Source organism: Somniosus microcephalus, chromosome 11 (assembly GCF_052327205.1).
Source record: "Somniosus microcephalus isolate GS21.2 chromosome 11, FLI_Smic_1.0, whole genome shotgun sequence".
Taxonomy (NCBI): Eukaryota; Metazoa; Chordata; class Chondrichthyes; order Squaliformes; family Somniosidae; genus Somniosus; species Somniosus microcephalus.
Window position 1 is genome coordinate 35,963,461 of NC_140997.1, and position 25,812 is coordinate 35,989,272.

General features: G+C 45.5%; 1 protein-coding gene across 5 annotated transcripts in view; it reads right to left on the reverse strand.

Annotated features, from left to right (window-relative positions):
• The window catches only part of luc7l (LUC7-like (S. cerevisiae)), a 79,457-nt gene that overhangs the window by 40,630 nt on the left and 13,015 nt on the right, over positions 1–25,812 (reverse strand). For all 5 annotated transcript variants that reach the window (XM_086000475.1, XM_086000473.1, XM_086000474.1 and 2 more), the window contains 5 exons: positions 12,893–13,003; positions 8,628–8,771; positions 4,312–4,488; positions 3,717–3,805; positions 3,401–3,430 (listed from right to left, as the gene is read on the reverse strand). In XM_086000475.1, the coding sequence (XP_085856601.1) occupies positions 3,401–3,430; positions 3,717–3,805; positions 4,312–4,488; positions 8,628–8,771; positions 12,893–13,003 (551 nt within the window). The remainder of the gene's footprint in view (positions 1–3,400; positions 3,431–3,716; positions 3,806–4,311; positions 4,489–8,627; positions 8,772–12,892; positions 13,004–25,812) is intronic.

Sequence of the window (25,812 nt, forward strand, 5' to 3'; positions counted from 1 at the left end):
AAAAAGCAATTAGGAAAGCAAATAGTATGTTGGCCTTTATTACAAGAGGATTTGAGTATAAGAGTAAAGGCATCTTACTGCAATTATATAGGGCCCTGGTAAGACCACATCTGGAGTATTGTGTACAGTTTTGGTCTCCTTACTTAAGGAAGGATATACTTGCCATAAAGGGAGTGCAACAAAGGTTCACCAGACTGATTTTTGGGATGGGGGGATTGCCTATGAAGAGAGATTGAGTAGACTGGGCCTATATTCTCTAGAGTTTAGAAGAATGAGAGGTGATGAGAGAACCAACACGAGGGAAAAACCTACTTGACCTCGTCCCCACCAATCTACCTGTCACAGATGCATCTGTTCATGACAGCATTGGTAGCAGTGACCACCGCACAGTCATTGTGGAGACGAAGTCCCATCTTCACACTGAAGACACCCTCCATCGTGTTGTGTGGCACTACCAGAACTAGCTGCACCTCTAGCCAAGCTGTTCCAGTACAGCTATAACGCTGGGGTAGATTCAGAACAGATCTAGCAGCTCAAAACTGGGCATCCATGAGGCGCTGTGGGCCATCAGCAGAATTGTATTCCACCACAATCTGTAACCTCAAGGCCCGGTATATCCCTTACTCTACCATTATCAAGCCAGGGGAAAACCCTGGTCAAATAAGGAGTGTAGAAGAGCATGCCAGGAGCAGCACCAGGCGTACCTAAAAATGCAGTGCCAACCTGCAACACAGGACTACATGCATGCTAAAAAGCAGAAGCAGCATGCTACAGACAGAGCTAAGCAATCCCACAATCAACGGATCAGATCAAAGCTCTCCAGTCCTGCCACATCCAGTCGTGAATGGTGGTGGACCATTAAACAACTAATAGGAGGAGGAAGCTTCATGAATATCCCCATCCTCAATGACGGTGGAGCATAGCACGTGAGTGCAAAAGACAAAGCTGTAGCGTTTGCAACCATCTGCAGCCAGAAATGCAGAGTGGATGGTCCATATCGGCCTCCTCCAGAGATCCCCACCATCACAGAAGCCAGTCTTCAGCGAATTTTATTCACTCCATGTGAAAGGCTGAGGGCCCTGACAACATCCCGGCTGTCCTGCTGAAGACTTGTGCTCCAGAACTAGCTGCGCCTCTAGCCAAGCTGTTCCAGTACAGCTACAACACTGGCATCTATCCAACAATGTGGAAAACTGCCCAGGTATGTCCTGTCCATAAAAAGCAGGACAAATCCAATCCGGCCAATTACCGCCCCATCAGTCTACGCTCAATCATCAGCAAAGTGAAGGAAGGTGTCGTCGACAGTGCTATCAACCAGCACTTACTCACCAATAACCTGTTCACTGATGCCCAGTTTGGGTTCCGCCAGGACCACTCGACAAGACTGAAGTCAATGGGAATTGGGGGTGGGGGGAGACTCTCCACTGGCTGGAGTCATACCTACCACAAAAGAAGAAGGTTGTGATAGTTGGAGGTTAATCATCACAGCCCCAGGACATCGCTGCAGGAGTTCCTCAGGGCAGTGTTCTAGGCCCAACCATCTTCAGCTGCTTCATCAATGACCTTCCCTCCATCATAAGGTTAGAAGTGGGGATGTTCGCTGATGACTGCAGTGTTCAGTGCCATTTGCAACTCCTCAGATAATGAAACAGTCCATGCCTGCATGCAGCAAGACCTGGACGACATTCAGGCTTGGGTTGGTAAGTGGCAAGTAACATTCGTGCCACACAAGTGCCAGGCAATGACTATCTCCAACAAGCGAGTGTCTAACCACCACCCCTTGACATTCAACGGCATTACCATCGCCGAATCCCCCACCATCAATATCCTGGGGGTCACCATTGATCAGAAACTTAACTGGACTAGCCACATAAATACTATGGCTACAAGAACAGGTCAGAGGCTGGGTATTCTGCGGCGAGTGTCTCGCCTCCTGACTCCCCAAAGCCTTTCCACCATCTACAAGGCACAAGTCAAGAGTGTGATGAAATACTCTCCAGTTGCCTGGATGAGTGCAGCTCCAACAAAGAAGTTCGACACCATCCAAGACAAAGCAGCCCGCTTGATTGGTGCCCTTTCCACCATCTTAAACATTCACTCCCTCCACCACCGGCGTACCGGGGCTGCAATGTGTACCATCTACAAGATGCACTGCAGCAACTCACCAAGGCTTCTTCGGCAGCACCTCTGCCACCTAGACAGACAAGGGCAGCAGGCGCATGGGAACACCACCACCTCCAACTTCCCCTCCAAGTCACACATCATCCTGACTTGGAAGTATATCGCCGTTCCTTCATCGTCACTGGGTCAAAATCAACTCCCTACCTAACAGCACTGCGGGAGTACCTTGACCAAACGGACTGCTGCGGTTCAAGGCAGCGGCTCACCACCACCTTCTCAAGGGCAATTAGGGATGGGCAATAAATGCTGGCATTGCCAGCGATGCCCACATCCCATGAACGAATAAAAAAAAAACATGGGGTAGCAAGGACCAACAGCCTTGTGGGAGAGCTGCTCAAGAAACATCAGGCCCAAACTGCTGGCAGTCCATTTAAAACCATCAAGTCCCTAGCCCTTGCGTTCCTTCATGAAAACCAGGAAGCCACGACAATAGCAGTCATTGTTCACACATGTTACCTTTCACAAGCATTGGTCAGTGAGGAAATCATAACAGAAAAGCAAAATTGTTAATATATTTATATAAATCTGAAATAAAAACATTGAGAATCCAATCTCCAGTTCCTTCCAATGCCTTCTGGAAAAAGCAAAGCAACTCGAATTCTCACAGGATGAGGACACACCCTTCTACTTCTGTTGATGCACAGATTGCATGCTGGAACATTCTGCAAAATGCACACACTCAGATGAATAGATGTGATTTCTGAGAGATAAAAAAATCTGGTCGAACCCCAGTGTTTTGAGACAGGCTGAAGTTTTGAAGCAAAAAGCTTAAATACACACATTAACAACTCAGTAAGTAAATGTAATCGTGTGATTATGAAATATATAATTCTTTACCTTGGACATGATAGATTTGAGTTAAGATGAAAACGGCAGAGAATTTTTTTGAAAAGCATTCAGAGTCACTATTTTTGTATAGATATTATTGGAAAATAAATCCATCCCATTTTAAAAGTCAGCTCTCTCAAAAGTGCAAACTTCATATCAAAGCTTACACTTTTCAACATAACTAAGCTGCAGGCAAATTGGCACCCACTTTCTATTACAGTCTTTAATTTTAAATGAATGTCTCAAAACCTACGGAGGGCGGCAAAGGTAATGGTTTAGAGAGCTATAAATTCTTCAAACAAGCTGACCCTTTTTCTCTTCCAAAAAATCCACATCAATTGCTTAAAGAAACCAAACTCTGTGGTGCCATTTTACTGCACAATAAACATACCTCTTGCGATCCCTGCTACGTGATCTGGACCTGCAAAATAGTATTTAATAGGTTAATTATAGAAACACGCAAAATAACAAACAAATCAATATTTTGTATTTCAGTTGCTTAGAAAACACATTTCAGGTTACGATTAATAATCAAGATATACAAATATGAAGGAATCAATGTTTTCTTCCACAACACATTTTTTTTTGCAATGGAGCAAGTTCAAGAGCATTTAAAAATGTTTCTCTGGTCAATTTCTATTACATCAGCTTTGGTCACATGGGATTTGCGCTTCTGAATTTAGTGCTACATATGCAAATTTGCTTACTTCCTTTTCATCCTTTCTTCTTTTTCCCTTTCTTCTCTCCTCTTTAAACGCTCTTGATTTCTCTTTTCTTGTTTCTCTGCAACAACTTTCTAGAATTGAAAATGAAGGAATAAATGAGAACCCATAAAACTTCAAATTAAATGATTTCTGACTACATTTGACTAATATATACAGGAAACTGTGCGCTATCCGGAGGTGAGCTATCCGGCAATCTGGAGCCACCGGCAAAAATCAGCTGCCGTTTTTTATTCTTTTTTGTTGCTTTGTTTGAACAGTCAAGCTGTGCAAGGTCTGTAGCTATAGCAACAGCTTCAGCTACAGAGCTTTAGGGCCACACCCGAGTGTTTAGAAGCTGTTGCTAAGCAACAGTGTTTGTTGTCAAATACGGAGATAAGAATCTCCGTATCTCTCAACATTAACTCTGGAGAGTACGGCACTTTTTAGGCAACGGCAGCAGCTCGGTCCCGTGGGTGCCGGATAGCACAAAGTTTCCTGTACCTGGTTGGATATTGAAGGAAGAGCGCTTTGTAAACACCTGTATCCCCAAAATACAATTCTACATTTTAACTCTTTCCTGCACAAATCTTAAAATTACCTTCAGGTGGTCTAATTTCTCCCGGATTTGTATGAATCCCAAGTGCAACTTTCCCCCAAAATGATCAGCAAGTCGACGATCATTGTCATGAAGACCCAGGTATGCAGAACAAATTTCACAGACACGCAGTTTCTGTTGCTGGAAGCTAGAAGCAGGCATTGAATTCCTATATTCATCCTATACAAAACAAAACATGAAATTAAGGAAAAGTTTAGGAAGCTGCTCTAAATCTTATCGTAAGAAATATTCGAGAAACACCTGTGCCACTTCCACTTGGGATACTTTGGTCTATGATGGTGGCATAGTGGTTAGCACTGTTGCCTCACAGCGCCAGGGACCCGGGTTCGAATCCGGCCTCGGGTGACTGTCTGTGTGGAGTTTGCACATTCTCCCCGTGTTTGCGTGGGTTTCCTCCGGGTGCTCCGGTTTCCTCCCACAGTCCAAAGGTGTGCGGGTTAGGTTGATTGGCTATGATAAATTGACCCTTAGTGTTAGGGGGATTAAATACGTGGGGTTACGGGGATAGGGTGGGATATGTGTTGGTGTAGGGGTTACAGGGATCGGGTGGGATATGTGTCGGTGCAGGCTCAATGGGCCAAAATGGCCTCTATCTGCACTGTGGGGTTTCTGTGATTCTGTGATGATGGAAGAAATGTACTTTGGTCTATGATGGAAGAAATGTACTTTGGTCTATGATGGAAGAAATGTTATCTAGTATGCAACTCACAGAAAAACCCAAAGTTTGGGCATGTACAAGAATTTTGGAAGCAGCAAAATTAAACAAAATCCTCCTTTTACAAGAAACCTCATTTATTCAATCGCTTGGAGCATTTTTCTTACAAAAATTTACTTGTCTTGTAAAGTAAATTCTACTGTTAGCTTTTGTATCAAATGATGATTTTTCCAGACTTTCTTTTAATAAAAAGCATGTCTAGCCTTACAATGAATTACTTTGAAGTGCAGTCTGTGAATTGTATAAGGCACGATATAAATGCAAGTTCTTTCTTGAAGAAAACCATTAAAAAGAGAGCATTGGCAATCTGTAAAATGGACACATCTATACTTTGCTAATGTTCAATTTAAAAACACCAAATTAAGCAATTAAAAGTTAATCACTTGTATGTTTATAGTTTATGTCATAAAGCATTAAGCAACCTTGAAATAATCATGTCAGGCCAAAACAACAAATCAGCAACGGAGTACTTGTCTCAGTCAGATTCAAATCTTTCTGTGGATTCTTCTCCGTGCCCATTTCCCCCAAATTATGCCTTTCATAACTTATGCTGAATTTCAAGCATTTTTCTTAAAATTTTTAAGTATCAGTAGCAAATTTCACACAATTAATTTTCATAGTTAACTGCTGCCCACGGTTCTAATGGTGAACCTCCAGTATTGGCTTTTACAAGTATCTATGCAAACCTCATGCCAGAGGCGGACACTCCAGTGCAATACCGAGTACCTTTACACGAGATGTTAAGTCAGCCACCTCAGGATGGATATTAAAAATCCCATTGCACTATTGCATGAAGAGCAGGGAGTTTTCCTGATGTCCAGTGTTTAAACTCATTCTTCCAACAACCAAGACCATATAAAAATAGATTAACTAGTCATTCATCTCATTAATGTTTCTAGGATACTGCTGCCGCAAAATGATTGCCCTGCTTGCCTATGCAGCAGTAATTCATTGGCCCTGAATTTGCAGTTGGAGGCATGCCTCCGGAGTACGCCTCCGACCCGCGAAATATTTCCGAACTTACCTCCTGGCTCCACAGCTACGGAGAGTTCGGGTCTCGGACCTCCAGGCGCACGCCTGCGCAAAGGCCCACGGATCCCAGGTAGTGTTCCTGGGATCACGTGGGCCAAATCCTCCAATGAGAAAGGAGGATCCCATTTCACAGAAACATAGAAGATAGGAGCAGGAGTAGGCCATTCGGCCCCTTGAGCCTGATCCACCATTTAATGAGATCATGGCTGATCATCCAAATTCAGGACCCTGTCCCTGCTTTCGCCCCATATCCCTTGATCCCTTTAGCCTTAAGAAATATATCCACTCGGAAAAAGATCTTTCTTGAATATATTTAATGAATTGGCCTCAACTGCCTTTTGTGACAGAGAATTCCACAAGTTCACCACTCTAGGTGAAAAAATTCCTCCTCATCTCTGTCTTAAATGGCTTACCCCATATCTTTAGACTGTGACCCCCTGGTTCTGGACTCCCCTGCCATCGGGAACATCCTTCCTGCATCTAGTCTGTCTAGTCCTGTTAGAATTTTATAAGTTTCAATGAGATCCCCTCTCATTCTTCTAAACTCCAGCGAATATAAGCCCAATCGACCCAATCTCTCTTCATGCGTCATTCCTGCCATCCCAGGTATCAGCCTGGTGAATCTTCACTGCACTCTCCCATGGCAAGAACATCCTTCCTCAGTCAAGGTGACCAAAACTGCACACAATACTCAAGGTGTGGTCTCACCAAGGCCCTGTACAACTGCAGCAAGACATCCTTGCTCCTAAACTCGAATCCTCTCGCTACGAAGGCCAACATACCATTTGCCTTCTTAACCGCCTGCTGCACCTGCATGCTTACCTTCAGCGACTGGTGCACAAGGACACCCAGGTCTCGTTGCACTTCCCCATCTCCCAATCTATTGCTGTTCAGATAATAATCTGCCTTCCTGTTTTTGCCACCAAAGTGGATAACCTCGCACTTATCCACATTATACTGCATCTGCCATGCATCTGCGCAATCACCCAACCTGTCCAAATCATACTGAAGTTTCTCGGCATTCTCCTCACAGCACACACGCCCACCCAGCTTTGTGTCGTCTGCAAACTTGGAGATATTACATCTAGTTCCCTCGTCTAGATCATTAATATATATATTAATAGCTGGGGTCCTAGCACCGATCCCTGCAGTACCCCACTAGTTACTGCCTGCCACTCAGAAAAAGACCCGTTTATTCCAACTCTTTGCTTCCTGTCTGCCAACCAGTTCTCTATCCAAGTCAGTACCTTACCCCAATCCCATGTGCTTTAACTTTACAGGCTAATCTCTTATGCGGGACCTTATTGAAAGGCTTCTGAAAGTCCAAATACACTACATCCACTGGTTCTCCCTTATCTATTCTACCAGTTACATCCTCAAAAAATTCCAGTAGATTAGTCAAGCATGATTTACCTTTTGTAAATCCATGTTGACTTTGTCCAATCCTGTCACTGTTTTCCAAGTGCTCTGCTATTACATCTTTTATAATGGACTCTAGCATTTTCCCCACTACCGATGTCAGGCTTACCAGTCTATAATTCCCCATTTTCTCTCTACCACCTTTTTTTAAATAGTGGGGTTACATTAGCTACCCTCCAATCCATGGGAACTGTGCCAGAGTCTATAGAATTTTGGAAGATGACCAGCAATGCATCTACTATTTCTAGGGCCACTTCCTTAAGTACCCTAGGATGTAGATTATCAGGCCCTAGGGATTTATTGGCCTTCAATCCCGTCAATTTCCCGAACACCATTTCCCTACAAATACTGATTTCATTCAGTTCCTCCCTCTCATTAGACCCTATGTTCCCCGACATCTCCTAACGGAATCCCCTATAAAACCTACTGGAATCCCCAAATAATTAAATAGACAGCTATAAATATAAATGTTCAGATTTTCAAATTCAATTAAAAGTCCCTTTATTATAGCAAATACAATAAAAATGTAACTTTTTAAAAAATAATTTTAAGCATTTTAATCTAGGCCAAAATTTGCATAAACAAATTTTAAGTGTTTGTGCATCATTTTTTAATTTATTCAAGATTGACGATAACCCTTACGCTGGTGAAAGCAGGCCCTACGCCTGCTTTTACCAGCCTAAGAGTTTCATGGGCAGTAGTTGGGCAAATAGCCCAAACTCTGCGCCAGCGAAAGTGAATTTCTAATCGGTTCGGTAGATCTGTCAAGGCATACCTTGACAGATCGCAAGTTCCAGGTTTTCGCGCAGCGCATGTGGAAACCTGGAACTTGCAGGGCCTTTCAGAAGGCATATGACGGCCTGCACTCAGCGTACGCTGTCATTGGGGACCGCAAATTCCTGGCCATTGTGTGTGTGTAAAAAACTAGTATTACAAGAGCCAGTGAGGTTAGAAGAAAAATCTAACCATAGGAGTATTGGCATGTGATAGTATGGATTCAGGCAAACAAAAAGTGTAGACCATCAGGAAAGGTAGGCCTGAGAGCACAGATTCCCAATACCCGTTACAAGTACATGTGTAACCAACTCTCAGCTATCCATTGGCTTTTTTAAAATTGCAATACAGTACATACCTCGGCCTCCCTTTTTTTTGTGCGCACTCTTTCTACTTCCTGCATGACCTTTTGAGATTCTTCTACATTTCCTTCAGCTCCAAGTTGTTCAGCTTTGGCCAAAAGCTTTCCTATTTCTTCATTCAGCTCATGCACTTTTTCTGCCTGCAAAAAGAATACAAAATCTTAAAACTGTAGACTTTTCGGGCTATTGCACCAATGATAAAGAAAGATCATCTTATGGAATAGCTGTCAATGATGCATATTTTGCATACCTTTTATGAAGTAGTTAGAAATGGATTAAGCATGATCTTTGGTTATTAATGATTGGCTTAACACTTTAAGATTCATGAAAACATGTTGAATTTTAACTCTTAAAAGTGAAAAAGTAGATTGTGGTTGAGGTCTATGGTATAATTCAATCAGAAATCTCAGAAATTAAACATGGATCTACTCTGCTGCTCCTTCCTTTAGTTTTCAGAGCCAATGCAAACCAAGCAGCATCGATTCCAAGTAAATTCATTCAGCAGTTGGTTTCAATTCATACCTAAAATTCTACTAACATTAATTTTATATATTTTACCCATATACAGATTATAAACAAATAAAGACCACATACCTATATAAATTTGTTCTTCATGAAACATTCTCCTAGCTATGTCAATTATTTTTGTTATACTATCCATAACATAAGAAATAGGATCAGGAGTAGGCCATAAGCCCCTCAAACCATTCAATAAGATCATGGCTGATTTTCTACCTCAACTTCACTTTCCCATCCTAGCCCCATATTCCTCAATTCCTTTGTTGTCCAAAAATCTAAATCTCATTCTTGCAAATACTCACCGACTGAGCATCCACAGCCCTCTGGGGTAGAGAATGCCAAAGATTCATAACCCTCTGACTGAAGAAATTCCTCATCTCAGTCCTAAATGGCCGACCCCTTATCCCAAGACTATGCCCCCTAATTCTAGACTCTCCAGCCAGCCTCGCAGCATCTACCCCGTCAAGCCCTCTAAGAATTTTATACGTTCCAATGAGATCTCCTAAACTCGAGAGAATATAGGCCCATTCTACTCAATCTCTCCTCATTCTCTTCTTAGGCAGTCCCTCGGAACCGAGGATGACTTGCTTCCACATTAAAAATGAGTCCTCAGGTGACTGATGAGTCCAATGCGGGACCTACAGTCTCCGTCACAGGTGGGGCAGACGGTGGTTGAAGGGGTGGGTGGGTGGGATGCTTGGGTTGACGTGTGCTCCTTGCGCTGCCTGCGCTTGGTTTCCGCTTGCTCCCGGCGAAGAGACTTGAGGTGTTCGGCGCCTTCCCGGATGCTTCTCCTCCACTTTGTGCGGTCTTGGACCAGGGATTCCCAGGTGTCGGTGGGGATGTTACACTTTTTCAAGGAGGCTTTGAGGGTGTCCTTGAAGCGTTTCCTCTGCCCACCTGGGGCTCTCTTGCCATGCCGGAGCTCCGAGTACAGCGCTTGGTTTGGGAGTCTCGTATCGGGCATGCGGACAATGTGACCCGTCCATCGGAGCTGATTGAGCGTGGTCAGAGCTTCGTTGCTGGGGATGTTGGCCTGAGCAAGAACACTGACGTTGGTGCGCCTATCCTGCCAATGGATTTGCAGGATCTTGCGGAAGCAGCATTGGTGGTACCTCTCCAGTGCTTTGAGGTGCCTGCTGTACATGGTCCATGTCTCTGAGGCATACAGCAGGGCAGGTATCACTGCTGCTCTGTAGACCATGAGCTTAGTGCCGGGTTTAAGGTCCTGGTCTTCAAACACTCTCTTCCTCAGGCGACCAAAGGCTGCACTGGCACATTGAAGGCGGTGTTGGACTTCGTCGTCGACATCTGCCCTTGTTGACAGTAGGCTCCCGAGGTATGAAAAGTGGTCCACGTTGTCCAAGGCCTTGTCGTGGATTATGATAATCAGGGGGCAGCTTGGTAGAGGACCTTTGTCTTACGGATGTTTAGTGTAAGGACCATGCTCTCGTATGCTTCGGTGAAGGTGTTTACGATGGTTCTCCTCATACAACAACCCTCTCACCCCAGGAATCAATCTAGTGAACCTTTGTTGTACTGCATTTCATTAACACAATGAAGAATTACTCATTTTCAAAGAATTTATATGACTTTTGGTTTAAACTAGAAAATTGCCAAAACAAAATGTAGGTACAAAAATGTCAGCATTTCAACTAAAACCACACGAACAGTATCCTTAACAGTACGATAAAATTACCAAGTACTGTACACATGAAATATGGCCGCCTTTAACCGAAAGTTAGATAGGAGAACGAATAGGTTGCATGTTACGTTAAGGCTACTTATTGTGGAGAAACAGTAGGCTACATTAGTGTTTTTCTCAGACTTGGAACACTTCATCTTGATTTACACAATTTAAAAAACTGTTTTGCATTAATGGTCTTCATTTTATGTTCACCAAGGGAAGGAATGTTAATGCAAAAGCAAAATACTGCAGATGCTGGAAACCTGAAATAGAAACAGAAAATGCTGGAAATACTCAGCAGATCAGACAGCGCCTCTGGAGAGAGAAACAATTAACATTTCAGGTCAATGACCTTTCGCCAGAACTGTAAAAAGTTAGAGATGTAACAGATTTTAAGCAGGTGCAGAGGCATGGCAAGGGGGGAGGAAAGAACGGAAGGGAAGGTCTGTGATAGGCTGGAAGGCAGGAGAGATTAAATGACAAAAGGGATGATGGTGCAAGGCAATAGGAGATGGTAATGGGATAAGAAAAGAAACAAGAGGAGTCTAGAAGAGGCGTAAATGGGAATGGCAGAAACATCAATAGCTCATGTGAAAAAATAAGGGTAGATGTTATGGTCTGAAATTGTTGAACTCGATGTTGAGTCCAAAAGGCTGTACAGTGCCTAATCGAAAGATGAGGTGCTGTTCCTTGAGCTTACGTTGGAACAGTGTAAGAGGCCAAGAACAGGGAGGTCAGAGCAGAATTGCTTGGAAATAGAACACTTTCAGACAAATAGGGGCTGATATTCATAGAATGCATATCCAGTGGGTGAAGCCATGCACAGCCCACTTACTGGCTCTGGTCAGAACCACTCATGGCCAAGACTCATTTGAATGGAATTGCCAAGCTGCCAGTGCTCTGCGGAGCTGAGCCAGATGCAAAAAAAAAAACTGGGTGGGAGGAGAGGGGGAGACACTGAGCATCCAGTACAGGTAGACTACCCTTTATCCGGACTTCCGAAAACCGAAACCCTCTAAAAACCGAAGGTTTTTTCGTTCAGCGTAAGTCGTGCGTACGACTTACGCTGAACGAAAAAACCTTCGGTTTTTAGAGGGTTCCGGTTTCGGAAGTTCGGATAATGGGTAAGTCGTGCGCACGACCCCCCGCCGGCCCCGACAACCGCCGATCCCCCCCGCCGGCCCCGACAACCCCGCCAGCCCCAACAACCGCCGACCCCCCCACGGACCCTGCCGGCCCCGACAACCGCCGATCCCCCCCGCGGACCCCGCCGGCCCCGACAACCACCGATCCCCCCCGCCGACCCCGACTGACTTACGCTGCGTCAGCGTAAGTCATGCGCACGGCCCCCCGCCGACCCACCTTCCGAAATCCGAAATTCTCCTTTATCCAAAACTCGGCTGGTCCCGAGGTTTTCGGATAAAGGATAGTCTACCTGTAGCAGGTTGGATCATTTTTCTGGGGCCAGGAGGAGCCACAGGCAGTCTTTTGGGCAGAGCGGGCTTTGAAATTTGCTACAACTGGTGTTGGTGTCTGATTTATATATTGCCCCTGCCTGTTTCAGGCGAGAGTACTGATCACCCAAATCGAGTCAGACTGGCAACAGGCGACCAGTGAGCAGCAGCTTTAAAAAAAAAAAAATTCCTCTGCCAAGCGCCCCGTTTTTCAACGTTGAGAGCGCGGTAGGCAGGAGAAAATCGCCCCCATAGCATCCTGGTTAGATGCAAAATAATGCTCTCAACCTGTGAAGTACAACTATTGCATCAATGCAGCAATAATCTATCTTCAGCCTCTAAATAAGAATAATTGTGCCAATTTTGCATTGCGAACCCATGCCCATTGAGTACTGGGTTAATACTACTTGAACTAGTTTCCACAACAGACAAAGGCGATTTTTATTCCATCAGTCTGACTGGATTAAAGCTCAGATACTCGAGATGAAAAGACTAATCCACAGCACCATCCAGTCCCCCATACTGACTTAATTACCAAACTTTTATAAATATGAACAGAACATAGAAATTCTCATTCAAGTTGAGGTAAATGGGAACATACCTTAGCAGCTACTTCAGCACTGATTTCTTCTTGTGTTTCTGCCAAGCGTTTCTTAGCAATGTCTGTTCTTCTGTCACAATCAACAATAAAACTTTCAAGGTGTTCCATGGCCTAGAAAATGACAAGAATCTCATTTGTCACTACAAAATCAAAATATTTAATTTGGAAGTTTTAGCAAGCAACCCATTTGATTATAAGCAAAGTATATCCTTATAAATACAGAGAGCAACAACAAATTTTTGGTGGCCTATCAATATTGACCCAAGAATCTCAAAAATGCATTTGGAACCAACTTCTTAGACGCGATGAAATAAAATGGGATCAGTACAGGAGAATCGTGGATCTGTATCCCCTTGCTGTTGCGTCACCTCATTCCTCCCCTCCCCTTCAGTCGAAATGCAGTGAAGTGCAAGGTATATGTCAGCTGGTGTCAAAATCTGGCACCCTCAGGCCCTGCCAATCCAACCCTTGAAGCACATACAACTCAGTCCTATTTATGCTTATATTTTTGGTTTATTTTGTTTGAATTTTGAGCTTGGATGTGTCAAAAGGGCTGTTCTTAGCAATGTTGCCTCATTGGTGGATAAATCCTAAACCAAATAGGTTATCAGCAAATTAGTGGAAACATGGATTTAAATTCATATGTGGCCCCTAAAGCTCCAAAGTATGCACCCAAGTAGCCTAAGACAATAAACTTGGACACTCCTGTTTTAGGTATCAGCATAGCAAGCTAACAGTCAAATGTTCAGTATCCAGAAACCCAGCAATATATAGACGCTCCACTGAATATTAGTATTTACACTTATATGGCACCTTAGAGGGTATCGACCCCTAGTGCTATGGTACTGGACCATCAACCCAGAGGTCATGAGTTTAAATTCCACAAAGGCAAGTTGTGAAACTGAAGTCAATAAACCTGGTAGCTTGTAGGCTCGCAGTTGAAAGGCCGTCAGAGTGCTGTAACAACCCAATTGGTTCACTAACATTTCTTCAGGGAAGGAAACCTTCCACCCGACTTGGTTCGGCTTACATATGGCTCCTGTCCCACAACAGGGGGTTGACTCTAACCGTCCTCTGGCCCCCACAACCTTCTAATGGCAACTAGGGATGGAACGGTAATGTGGCCTTGCAGGTGTTGCCCACACCCAGAGAACAAATATGAAATAATCATGTACTCAGGATATTCCCGAATATGGAGCAAAGTCTCTTAACTTTTGCACATATAAATGCAAATTAAGCCATCAGGCAGTTTTCAAGAACAGATTGTTTTGTGCCTTACCAACTAGTTGCACTGATATAATTATGATTTAGATTGGTTATAAAACTGCATATTCATCCTCTAAATTGATGTACAGTACAAGGAAGTTTTTATTTTATTTAAAAAACACAATCTATTGTTGTTCTTTGCTAGAAAACGACAGATGCATTAGTAATATCTCCTTACTAATGATTCACCACGTTTGGCACATTTCAAATTTCCAGCTAACTCACTAACCTGTATAGTAGGCTGTGTAAAAGATAATGATCAGTGTGCATCTTTGAAAAATACAAAGAACACATCCTTTTGTCTGCTATGTTAATTCCCCTTTCCTGACATTTAGCACCAATCAGTTCTTCGGCCTGGAAAGTTCAAAGCGCCGAGGCGGAGACTTCCTGGATTTCCATCTTCAAATGAGAGGAAGAATGGGAAGAGCTTAAAATGTGTGTCTGACGGTCACCTTTCTGTGTATAGGTTTGCCATCTGGTGGTAGGATTTTTTGTATATACAGGGGAGTTTCAATTGTGTGTACGAAGTTCAATTTTTTTCATGTATGGAGGTCTTGCGTTTTATTGTGCATGTGGATATCTTAATCTTTGTGCAGGTGGTACTGCTGTTTTGTGCATGGGCAATCTCACTGTCTATAGGGTCTCGTAATTTTTGTATACGAGGGTGTTTAGAATTTTCTGTGCAGAAAAATTTGCAATTCTGTGTAAGCACGTGGGCCACTCACTGGTTTTGACACAATATCCAGCCCCCAGCTCTAAAAATGTTGGATGTGGCTTGTCCAGGTTGACATTGCAATGCAGAGGGAGCATTGTCGGAGGTGCTGTTTTTCAGATGAGACATTAAAGTGAAGGCTCATAAGAACATAAGAAACAGGAGCAGGAGTAGGCCAATTGGCCCCTCGAGCCTGCTCCGCCATTCAATAAGATCATGGCTGATCTGATCCTAACCGCCAATCCACTATCACAGAACCATCTCCTGAATCTAACAGAATTAGACACATGAAATAGGAGCAGGATCAGGCTACACGGCCCCTGGGCCCGCTCCGCTACCCACAGGGCCATGACCGATCCGAACCTAGACTCATGTCCAAATTCCTGCCCGCTCCCCGTAACCCTTAATTCCCTTTACTTCTAGGAAACTGTCTATTTCTGTTTTAAATTTATGTAATGATGTAGCTTCTACAGCTTTTTGGGGCAGCATATTCCATGGACCTACCACCCTCTGAGTGAAGTAGTTCCTCCTCATCTCAGTTTTGAAAGAGCAGCCCCTTATTCTAAGACTATGCCCCCTAGTTCTAGTTTCACCCATCATCGGGAACATCTTCCCCGCTTCCACCCGATCCAACCCCTTCACAATCTTATATGTTTCAATAAGATCGCCTCTCATTCTTCTGAACTCCAATGAGTAGAGTCCCAATCTACTCAACCTCTCCTCATATGTCCATCCCCTCATCCCCGGGATTAACCGAGTGAACCTTCTTTGTACTGACTCGAGAGCAAGTATGTCCTTTCTTAAGTATGGACACCAAAACTGTACGCAGTATTCCAGGTGCGGTCTCACCAATACCTTGTACAACTGAAGCAATACCTCCCTATTTTTATATTCTATCCCCCTAGCAATGAAAGCCAACATTCCATTGGCCTTCTTAATCACTTGCTGCACCTGCATACTAACCTTTTGAGTTTCGTGCACCAGGACCCCCAGATCCCTTTGTACTTCAGTACTTTCCAGTTTCTTGCCATTAAGATAATAACTTGCTCTACGATTTTTCCTGCCAAAGTGCATAACCTCACACTTTCCAGTATTGTATTCCATCTGCCAAATCTCTGCCCACTTACTTAGCCTGTCTATGTCCCCTTGCAGGTTTTTTATGTCCTCCTCACTCACTACTTTCCCTCCCATCTTAGTATCATCTGCAAACTTTGATATGTTACACTCGGTCCCCTCCTCCAAATCGTTAATATAGATTGTAAAGAGTTGGGGACCCAGCACTGGCCCCTGCGGAACACCACTAGTTACTGATTGCCAGTCTGAGAATGAACCATTTATCCCAACTCGCTGCCTTCTGTTAGATAGCCAATCCTCTATCCATGCCAGAATATTACCCCCAATCCCGTGATTTTTTTATCTTAAGCAATAATCTTGTGTGGCACCTTGTCAAATGCCTTTTGGAAGTCTAAATACACTACGTCCACTGGTTCCCCTTTATCCACCCTATACGTTACTTCCTGCTTGTTCAGGTGGATGTGCAACATTCCACGTGCACTATATGAAGAAAAGCAGGGGGCTCGCAGTGTAGTGGCCAATAATCATCCCTCAACCAATATTAACAAATCATATCTGCAATTTCTACCCTTACTTCCCTCAGCAACCTAGGATGCATCCCATCTGGGCCGGGTGACTTATCTACTTTAAGTACTGCCAGCCTTCCTAGTACCTCCTCTTTATCTATTTTTATTATCTCATCCAGTATCCTGACAACCTCCTGGTTTACCATAGCTTTGGCAAAGCCCTCTTCCTTGGTAAACACCGATGCAAAGTACTCATTTAGTACTTCTGTCATGCCTTCTGCCTCTACCAGTAGATCTCCATTTCGGTCCCTAATCAGCCCCACCGCTCCTCTGACAATCCTTTTACTGTTAATATGCCTATAGAAGGCTATATGCCTATTGTAGGCAGGAAGTGTACACAGAAGATAGATTTTTAATATTTTATACATATCAATGATATCAACTATACATAAATAATTACAGGGCACTTTGCTAGTGAGTTATGTACATGAAAAACTTGTTAATTTTCCCAACATCTTGCCCCACCCAGTCAACATTGTTCCTTTGTTGTCTTAAGCAAGAGCTATGTTTAGAGTGAAGAGAACCATGTGGATCTTCTATGCAGCTAGGTTTTCCTCTACTACTAGTAGTACTGGAGTTTAGCAGAAACTTCAGTAACCTAGGTGCAATCAACCAAGCTATTTAGAAATATACTGCCAAATACCATGATGATGTCGATACTTAAAAAAAAATATATACGATAATTGCAGCAGCAGCTAAGCTTATCAACTGCTATGGGGCAGTAGCGGTAGCTCAAGAATTACACTATGGTGCTGCTCATGGCTAGTCCAAGAACTGGAGTGTGATTTCTAATGTTTACTGTGTCCCACTGCAACCTAAATGCAACAGTAGTTTGCCAATCGAATTAAAGCGACAAATTTACTGAAGCAATGTTTAACAAGAGTGACACAAAGTAAAATATTATACATCTTACTGATACAAATAAATGTGTGAGCCTGTGTATTTCAGCAACTATTCACCTACCACTTATAACATTTATAACAAAACTTTATTCTCAGCTCTCTTCTGGTTCCTCTCATATTTCCTCCAATAACTTCTTTCTCTACCCAAAGGGTCCATCTTAGTACTCTGCTCTTCGCCGTCTACATACTACCCTCTTGGTGACATCATCTGGAAGCATAGGGGTAGATTTCATGTGTGTGTCAATGCCACACAATACAGGAAACTCTGGATTTACCGGCACCTAAATAACCGGAAATCTCTGTTAACCGGCAAAATTCAGGAGTAGGTTCAGGTAAGTTTTACTTCATATTAGTGGCCGTTCCTGGATCTGTGGCCGTGTAACCGGGGTTCCTGCACCTGTTGCTAAGCAACAGGGACGCCTGGACCTTGTGGCTGGGGTTCCTGCACCTGTTGCTAAGCAACAGGGAAGCCTGGATTTGTTGCTGTGTACAGAGCTCTTGTACCTTTTACTATATCTCTCTGTAATCCAGACTTTTTGATAAACCGGCACACCGGTCCCGTCGGTGCCGGATAAAAAAAAGTTTCCTGTATGTGGCCTGGACTCAATTAACCCCAACTGTCACCTCAGGCTGTCTCAGGAGGAGGAAAATCATATCATAATTTTTTGACAAAGCTCAGCTTCTTCATCCCATATTTACTTCTTTACCAAGAATGCCTTCTTCCATCTCCACTCTACTCTCCCCCGATCTGCCAAAATCATAGCCATACCTTTATCAATTTCTCTAACACTCTTCTAACGTTCCTCCCCGCACAACCCTTCACTAACTTCATCTCATCCAAAACAATGGCACCTGCATCCTCACTTGTACAAAGCCATCACCCCTATGCTCTTCAAGTGCCATGGTTTTCCCAGTTTCCAGCACTGGCTTTAAAATTCTTGTCCTCGCTTGGAAATCCTGACAGATTTGCCGCACTCTACCTTAATGATCTCCTGCCTTAGCTCCCCAAACACAACTGCCACTCCCCTAACGTTAGGTTACTCGTCTCCTGCTCCACCACTGATGGCCACTTATTCAGCCACTATGCTCCCGCCCTCAGGAATTACCTGCCCATTTCCCTTCACCTTGCTATACCTCCCTCCCACTTTAAAAAACCCTCAAAACTCTTCTCTTCAGAAATGCTTCTGCAACCCCCACCATCAAACCCTCTCCATTTTCCTCTTTTCCCCTTCCGGTTTCCATTCACTGTAGAGGGGCAGGCTTGTGCAACAATAACTTCTTGCAGCATTTTTAAATGAAATGGACCAATTTATTATTGACTTTTTTCCCCCAGAAACATGTAATTTTGTTTGCTGTGTGTTACTTTAAGTTAACTGAGGAAGGAAAATGGTAGCCGAAAGCAGTTTCATAGAATCATAGAATGATACAGCACAGAAGGAGGCCGTTCGGCCCATCGTGCCTGTGCCGGCTTTGGTAGAGCTATCCGATTAATCCCATTCCCCTGCTCTTTCCCCATAGCCCTGTAATTTTTTCCCCTTCAAGTATTTAACCAGTTCTCTTTTGAATGTTAATACTGAATCTGCTTCTACCACCCTTTCAGGCAGTGCACTCCAGGTCACAACAACTCACTGTGTGTAACAAAAAATGTTTCCTCATGTTGTCCCTGGTTCTTTTGCCAATCACCTTAAATCTGTGTCCTCTGGTTGCTGACCCTTCTGCCACTGAACAGCTTCTCCTTATTTATTCTAACAAAACTCTTCATAATTTTGAACACCTCTATTAAATCTCCTCTTAACCTTCTCTGCTCTAAGGAGAACAACCCCAGCTTCTCCAGTCTCTCCACATGCCCAGAATTGAACACAATATTTCAGCTGAGGCCTAACCAGTGTTTTATAAGTTTGAAGAATATTATCTGACCAATTGGCTTACATAAGCAGGATATGGTCAGTTAATCAATTTAAGTATGAAGATTTAACGTAACGTGTAGCCAATCCTAGTGTGACATATATGTTATTATATGTAAGATTTTCAATTAGGTAGAAAAAATGTAGCAATGATTTTGTGTCTATCATATGCTAATTTTCAGAGAACTTCCACATATATGCAAAGCTCTAATGCAATACAACTGTTTAGAGCTCCCTCCAATGGTGCAGTGAATAAATGCATCAGGTGGTGCTGAGTCCCGATCGGGAAAGTCTCAAGTTCGATGACCTGTTCTGTGCAAAGTTAGCTGCACCAGGGATGGAGCACTATAATTGTCCTCAATGCTCCGGGAAATGGAAAGGAAAAATGAAACAGAAACTAAAATTCAGTTTTTTTTGACAGAACCAGATCATCTCATTGGGAACATTCATCCTTATTAGAAATATAGGTCTAAAGTTGATTTAAATGGAACACAATGCAAGGAGGTGATTGTTAAAAAGATCTGCTATACAAAACCACAACAACAGATTTTCAATTGCTGGATGAACGTAACCCAAATGGTCCAAAGTCCAAAACCAATCTAGAAGTCAAAAACCAATGCGTTGTAGGAACTGGGGTTCCTAGCCGAAGAATTGAGATCGACTCAGAAAATCAAAAACAATAAAATTTAATGAACAAACGAAGCTGTACAGGAAACTGTAGGACACAATGCAAATAGGTCTGGTCTGCTTGAAAGCCTCTCTGGAAACTGCTAGAAGGTTCCGAGCTCAACTGCTAGAAGGTTCCGAGCTCCGACGTCATCACATTCTTCCCGCCGTTGAGAGATCACGTGATGGACGGCATGACATCATCACGCGGAGTACAGGAAAGAAGCCCTAGTAGTTAACAGATACATTAAAGGTGCAGCCCCCAGCTGTACTACATTGATGTAAAAGGAATTGTATACAATTGTCCGTAATCCTCTGGTGGTTCCGCCACATGCGCCCCCCCAGAATTGCTTTTAACAGAGAAGGTAAGGCGAGAAGCGGGTCTGACGAGTCTGTCCGACCGATTGCGATACCCCGGCAGCTGGAACGGAGCGCTAGAAGATGAACTGGCCGTTGGCTGTGGTTGGGATGATGCCGCAGGCAGAGAAGAGAAGAGGAGAGGAGGCCGGCTGTGGTCGACCCGGTGAGGCGGGCACTGGCGACTCGGTGGATGACTGTGGCTGTACTGGACCGGCAGTCGACGGTGGATGACCACGACGAGGCGGCTGAGCGGTGACGACTGGTTCGCTCAGATCCAGATGCGCCGGTTTCAACCGGTCGATAGAGATGTGGTCAGGCTTACCGCCGACGTCGACTGTGAAGGACTTGTCACCTGACGAGATGACGCGGAATGGACCTGTGTAAGGCGGTTTGAGTGGTTTTTGCGAGCATCCTGCCGAATGAACACGTATTCTGTGCTCTTAAGATCCACCGGGACATGGGAGCGCTGCAGGTCATGATGCGACGTAGGCACTGGGATGAAACTCCTAGCCGCTTCCTGGTGGCTGACGAGCTGCTGAGCTGGGGACCAGGGATCCGTGTGAGGAAGAAAATCGCCAGGCACTCAGTGGTTGGCCGTAAACCAGCTTTGCTTAAGAATAATGCAGGTCGTCCTTAGGTGCCGTGCGAAGACCTAGCAGCACCCAAGGGAGCCTGTCCACCAAACTAGGCCCACGGAGACGAGCACGCAGTGCGGCTTTAAGGGACCTGTGGAATCTTTCACACAGACCGTTCGCCTGTGGATGGTAGGCGGTGGTACGATGGAGCTTGGTGCCCAAACCTTGAGCTACGGCGTTCCAAAGCTCAGGTAAATTGAGGCCCCCGGTCGGAGATGTCAGCCAGTACTCCGAACCGAGCTACCCACGACGAGATGAAGACTCTGGAGACGTCTGCCGCTGTGGTGGCAACCAAAGGAATTGCCTCTGGCCACCTGGTGGTGCGGTCTACCACGGTGAGGTGGTGAGTGTACCCGCGAGAGGAAGAGAAGGGACCAACCAGGTCCACGTGCACATGGTCGAATCGACGCTCCGGAACCGGAAAAGTGGTGACTCGGGCCTTAACATGGCGTTGTATCTTGGACTTCTGGCAACTCACAGAGGTATTGGTCCAGTCACGGACGCCGAGATGCATGCCCTTCCAGACGAATTTCTTTGCCATGAGTCGTTGTGACGCTCTCATGCCAGGGTGTGACAATCCGTGGATAGTGTCGAAAATTCTCCTGCACCATTCGACTGGAACGATTGGGCGTGGGGCGCCCATCGAGATGTCACACAGGAGTGTGGTCCCTGCGGCCTGGAAACTGACATCAGCCACTTGTAAGCTGGAAGGTGCGGTCCGGTATGCCTGCACTTCAGGGTCTGCCTTCTGTTCTTTTGCCAAACCAACATAGTCGACTCCCAGGTGTACTGCGTGGAGCTGGGTGCGGGAGAGACAATCCGCCACCAGGTTGTCTTTGCCCGAGACATGTTGTATGTCGGTTGTAAATTCAGATATGTACGTAAGATGACGTCGTTGCCGTGCCGACTATGGTTCCGCTGTCTTGGCCATCGCAAAAGTAAGTGGCTTGCGGTCGACAAAAGCCGTGAATGGGCGTCCTTCCAGTAGGAAGCGAAAATGGCGGATGGCCAGAAACAATGCCAACAACTCCCTATCAAAAGTACTATACTTGCGTTCGTTCTTCCGCAATTGGCGGCTGAAGAAAGCCAGTGGTTGCCATGTGCCGTCGACCCACTGCTCCTGTACTGCCCCGATGGCATAATCAGATGCGTCGGTGGTAAGGGCAATGGTTGCGCCCGGAAGGGGATGTGCCAACATGGTCGCAGCAGCCAAAGCGTTCTTAGTGTCGAGGAAAGCCTGGTCCATCTGGGGTGTCCAATCGATCAGGTCTTTGCCCGATTTACCTCTGAGGGCCTCGTACAAAGGTTGCATCAACAATGCCGCCTTGGAGACGAACCGATGATAAAAATTGACCATTCCCAGAAATTCCTGGAGGGCCCTGACGGTCTGAGGAAGAGGGAACGAGGTGACTGCTTCCACCTTCGTGGCCAGCGGGACGGCGCCTTCTGAGGTGATTTTGTGTCCCAGGAAATCAATGCTGTGCAACCCAAACTGGCACTTGGCTGGGTTGATAATAAGGCCATGTTGGCGGAGACGAGAAAAAAGGGTACGCAAGTGCGTAATGTGTTCTTTCGTGCTGTTACTGGCAATAAGGATGTCGTCTAAGTAGACGAAGATGAACGGCAGATCGCGCAACACGGAATCCATGAGACGTTGGAAGGCTTGTGCTGCATTCTTCAGCCCAAACGGCACACGAAAGAACTCAAGAACCCGAAAGGTGTGATGACGGCAGTTTTGGGGACGTCCTGAGGATGCACAGGCACTTGATGATAGCCTCGGACGAGGTCTACTTTGGAAAAGATGGAATTCCCTGCCAGATGGGCTGAAAAATCCTGAATGTGAGGAATTGGGTACCGATCCGGTATGGTAGCCTCATTCAGGCGCCTGTTGTCACCGCATGGTCGCCATCCACCGCCTGGCTTAGGAAAAATGTGTAATGGCAAGGACCAAGGACTATTCAAACGTCGAATAATACCCAGGCGTTCCATTGTATGGAACTCCGCCTTGGCGGCCGCGAGTTTACCGGGTTCCAGCCTTCGAGCTCTCGCATAAGCGGGGGATCCTGTCGTGGTAATGTGGTGCGCCACACCGTGCTTCGCGACTGAAGAAGAAAATGTGGGCCTGGTGAGCTCAAGGAACTCACTGAGAAGACGAGAGAACTCATTTGGAGATGGGACTGCACAGGCAACTGACCGAGACATCGCGGTGCTTCGGTGGCAGGGGACCAAGTGAAAAGTGGAGGCACTGATTAGCCGGCAGTGTCGGACATCGACGAGAAACCCGTTTGCGCAGAAGAAATCTGCCCCCAGGATGGCCTGTGAGACTTTCGCCGTGATGAACTCCCAAACAAAACGTTGGCCGCCAAAACTCAACTGGACCCTACGCTTTCCGAACGTGCGAATGGCCGCACCGTTGGCTGCCTCGAGGGGGAGACCTTGACCGCCGGATTGAAGATCTAGTTTCGACGCTGGTATGATCACAGAAATCACAGAAACCCCACAGTGCAGATAGAGGCCATTTCGGCCCATCGAGCCTGCACCGACACATATCCCACCCGATCCTCGTAACCCTTACACCAACACATATCCCACCCTATCCCCGTAACCCCACGTATTTAATCCCCCTAACACTAAGGGTCAATTTATCATAGCTAATCAACCTAACCCACACATCTTTGGACTGTGGGAGGAAACCGGAGCACCCGGAGGAAACCCACGCAAACACGGGGAGAAGCACGGTGGCATAGTGGTTAGCACTGTTGCCTCACAGCGCCAGAGACCCGGGTTCGAATCCGGCCTCGGGCGACTGTCTGTGTGGAGTTTGCACATTCTCCCCGTGTTTGCGTGGGTTTTCTCCGGGTGCTCCGGTTTCCTCCCACAGTCCAAAGATGTGCGGGTTAGGTTGATTGGCTATGATAAATTGACCCTTAGTGTTAGGGGGATTAAATACGTGGGGTTACAAGGATAGGGTGGGATATGTGTTGGTGTCGGGGTTGCGGAGATCGGGTGGGATATGTGTCGGTGCAGGCTCGATGGGCCGAAGTGGCCTCTATCTGCACTGTGGGGTTTCTGTGATTCTGTGAATGTGCAAACTCCACACAGTCACCCGAGGCCGGATTCGAACCCGGGTCCCTGGCGCTGTGAGGCAACAGTGCTAACCACTATGCCACCGTGCTGCCCTTACGTTCTCTCTGTGATACTGCACTGGGAGCCAGTATCACAGAGAGAACGTCGCCGACAGGGAGTCTGTAATGTATAGGAGTTTCCCTACGGACCCGACGGCCATCGCAACTCCGGCGCATCCCTTAGGCCTTATCGATCTTCTCAGAAACCGCTGGTTTGAGGTAGGTTTTTTTATTGGTGAGAAACTGCAGGGCGGACGGCAATTTCTGGCCTTCGCGCCGAAACGAGCATGGTATGCACACCAGCCTGCAGGAGGAGGAGTTGGATTCGCTCTTGTGGGGGATGGGCGCCTCGTGGCTGCACAAGATTGTTGTGAGACAGTGAATATTTTATCCGCTTCCGCGGCGAGTTCAGCACAATCCGTGGTCGCGGAATTGGCCAAGGCCGTCTGTACTGGCTCTGGTAGTTGACAGAGAAACAGCTCGCAGAACAGAAAACATTGCGATTCCGAGCCCAAAAGCATGAGCATTTGGCTCATGAGCTCTGAGGGTTTTGAGTCCCCGAGGCCGGGCATGGAGATAAGTCTGTGAGCGCGCTCCGACTTGGACAGACCGAAAATCTGCAGTAAACGTGCTTTTAAAGCTTTGCACTTGCCATCGTTCGGTGGACTCTTGAGGAGGCTGACGACCCGCGAGGCCGTGGCGCTGTTGAGGGCGGAGACCACGTAATAATAACGGGTCGAATCAGCTGCTACTCCCCGGATTGCAAATTGGGCTTCTGCCTGGAAAAACCACGCGGCCGGTTGTTGCTCCCAAAATTGCAGCAGTTTGAGGGTGACGGCGTTCGTGTCCATGATGTAACTTCAACGAAAATTGTTTGAAGAAATCGGGGTCACCAATGTAGGAACTGGGGTTCCTAGCCGAAGAATTGAGATCGACTCAGAAAATCAAAAACAATAAAATTTAATGAACAAACGAAGCTGTACAGGAAACTGTAGGACACAATGCAAATCGGTCTGGTCTGCTTGAAAGCCTCTCTGGAAACTGCTAGAAGGTTCCGAGCTCAACTGCTAGCAGGTTCCGAGCTCTGACGTCATCACGTTCTTCCCGCCGTTGAGAGATCACGTGATGGACGGCATGACGTCATCACGCGGAGTACAGGAAAGAAGCCCTAGTACAGTTAACAGATACATTAAAGGTGCAGCCCCCAGCTGTACTACATTGCTGTAAAAGGAATTATATACAATTGTCTGTAATCCTCTGGTGGTTCCGCCACAGCGTATTATTAACCTTGCTGGTTATATATTTCTATAATTATCACTTGCATTAAGTATATCTACATATTAGATCTCCATTGGTGTTGTCCATGGCGAGTTGCAGATATGCTGTTTTATGTTCTGTAACATATTAATAAGTACAGAGCCATGATTTACAATGATTGAATAAGTCAAATTGCTTGCTTATTAAGAGTATACTGTAAGAATATTAGTGAAATTTCTGGGCTGGGATTCTACGATTATGTACATATTTGCATAGAAACTGTAAATCAGTGGCCTTGATTACTATTAACTGTATTTAGTTAATTTTATCTCATCATTATTTCTGAAGCCCAGGATACAGAGGACAATGACAGGGTAAAGGTTTCAGGATGCAGGGAGTTAAGTACTGCGTCTAGCAGCAGTGGAGAGTGCTGGGTGGACAGGGTGGGGACGC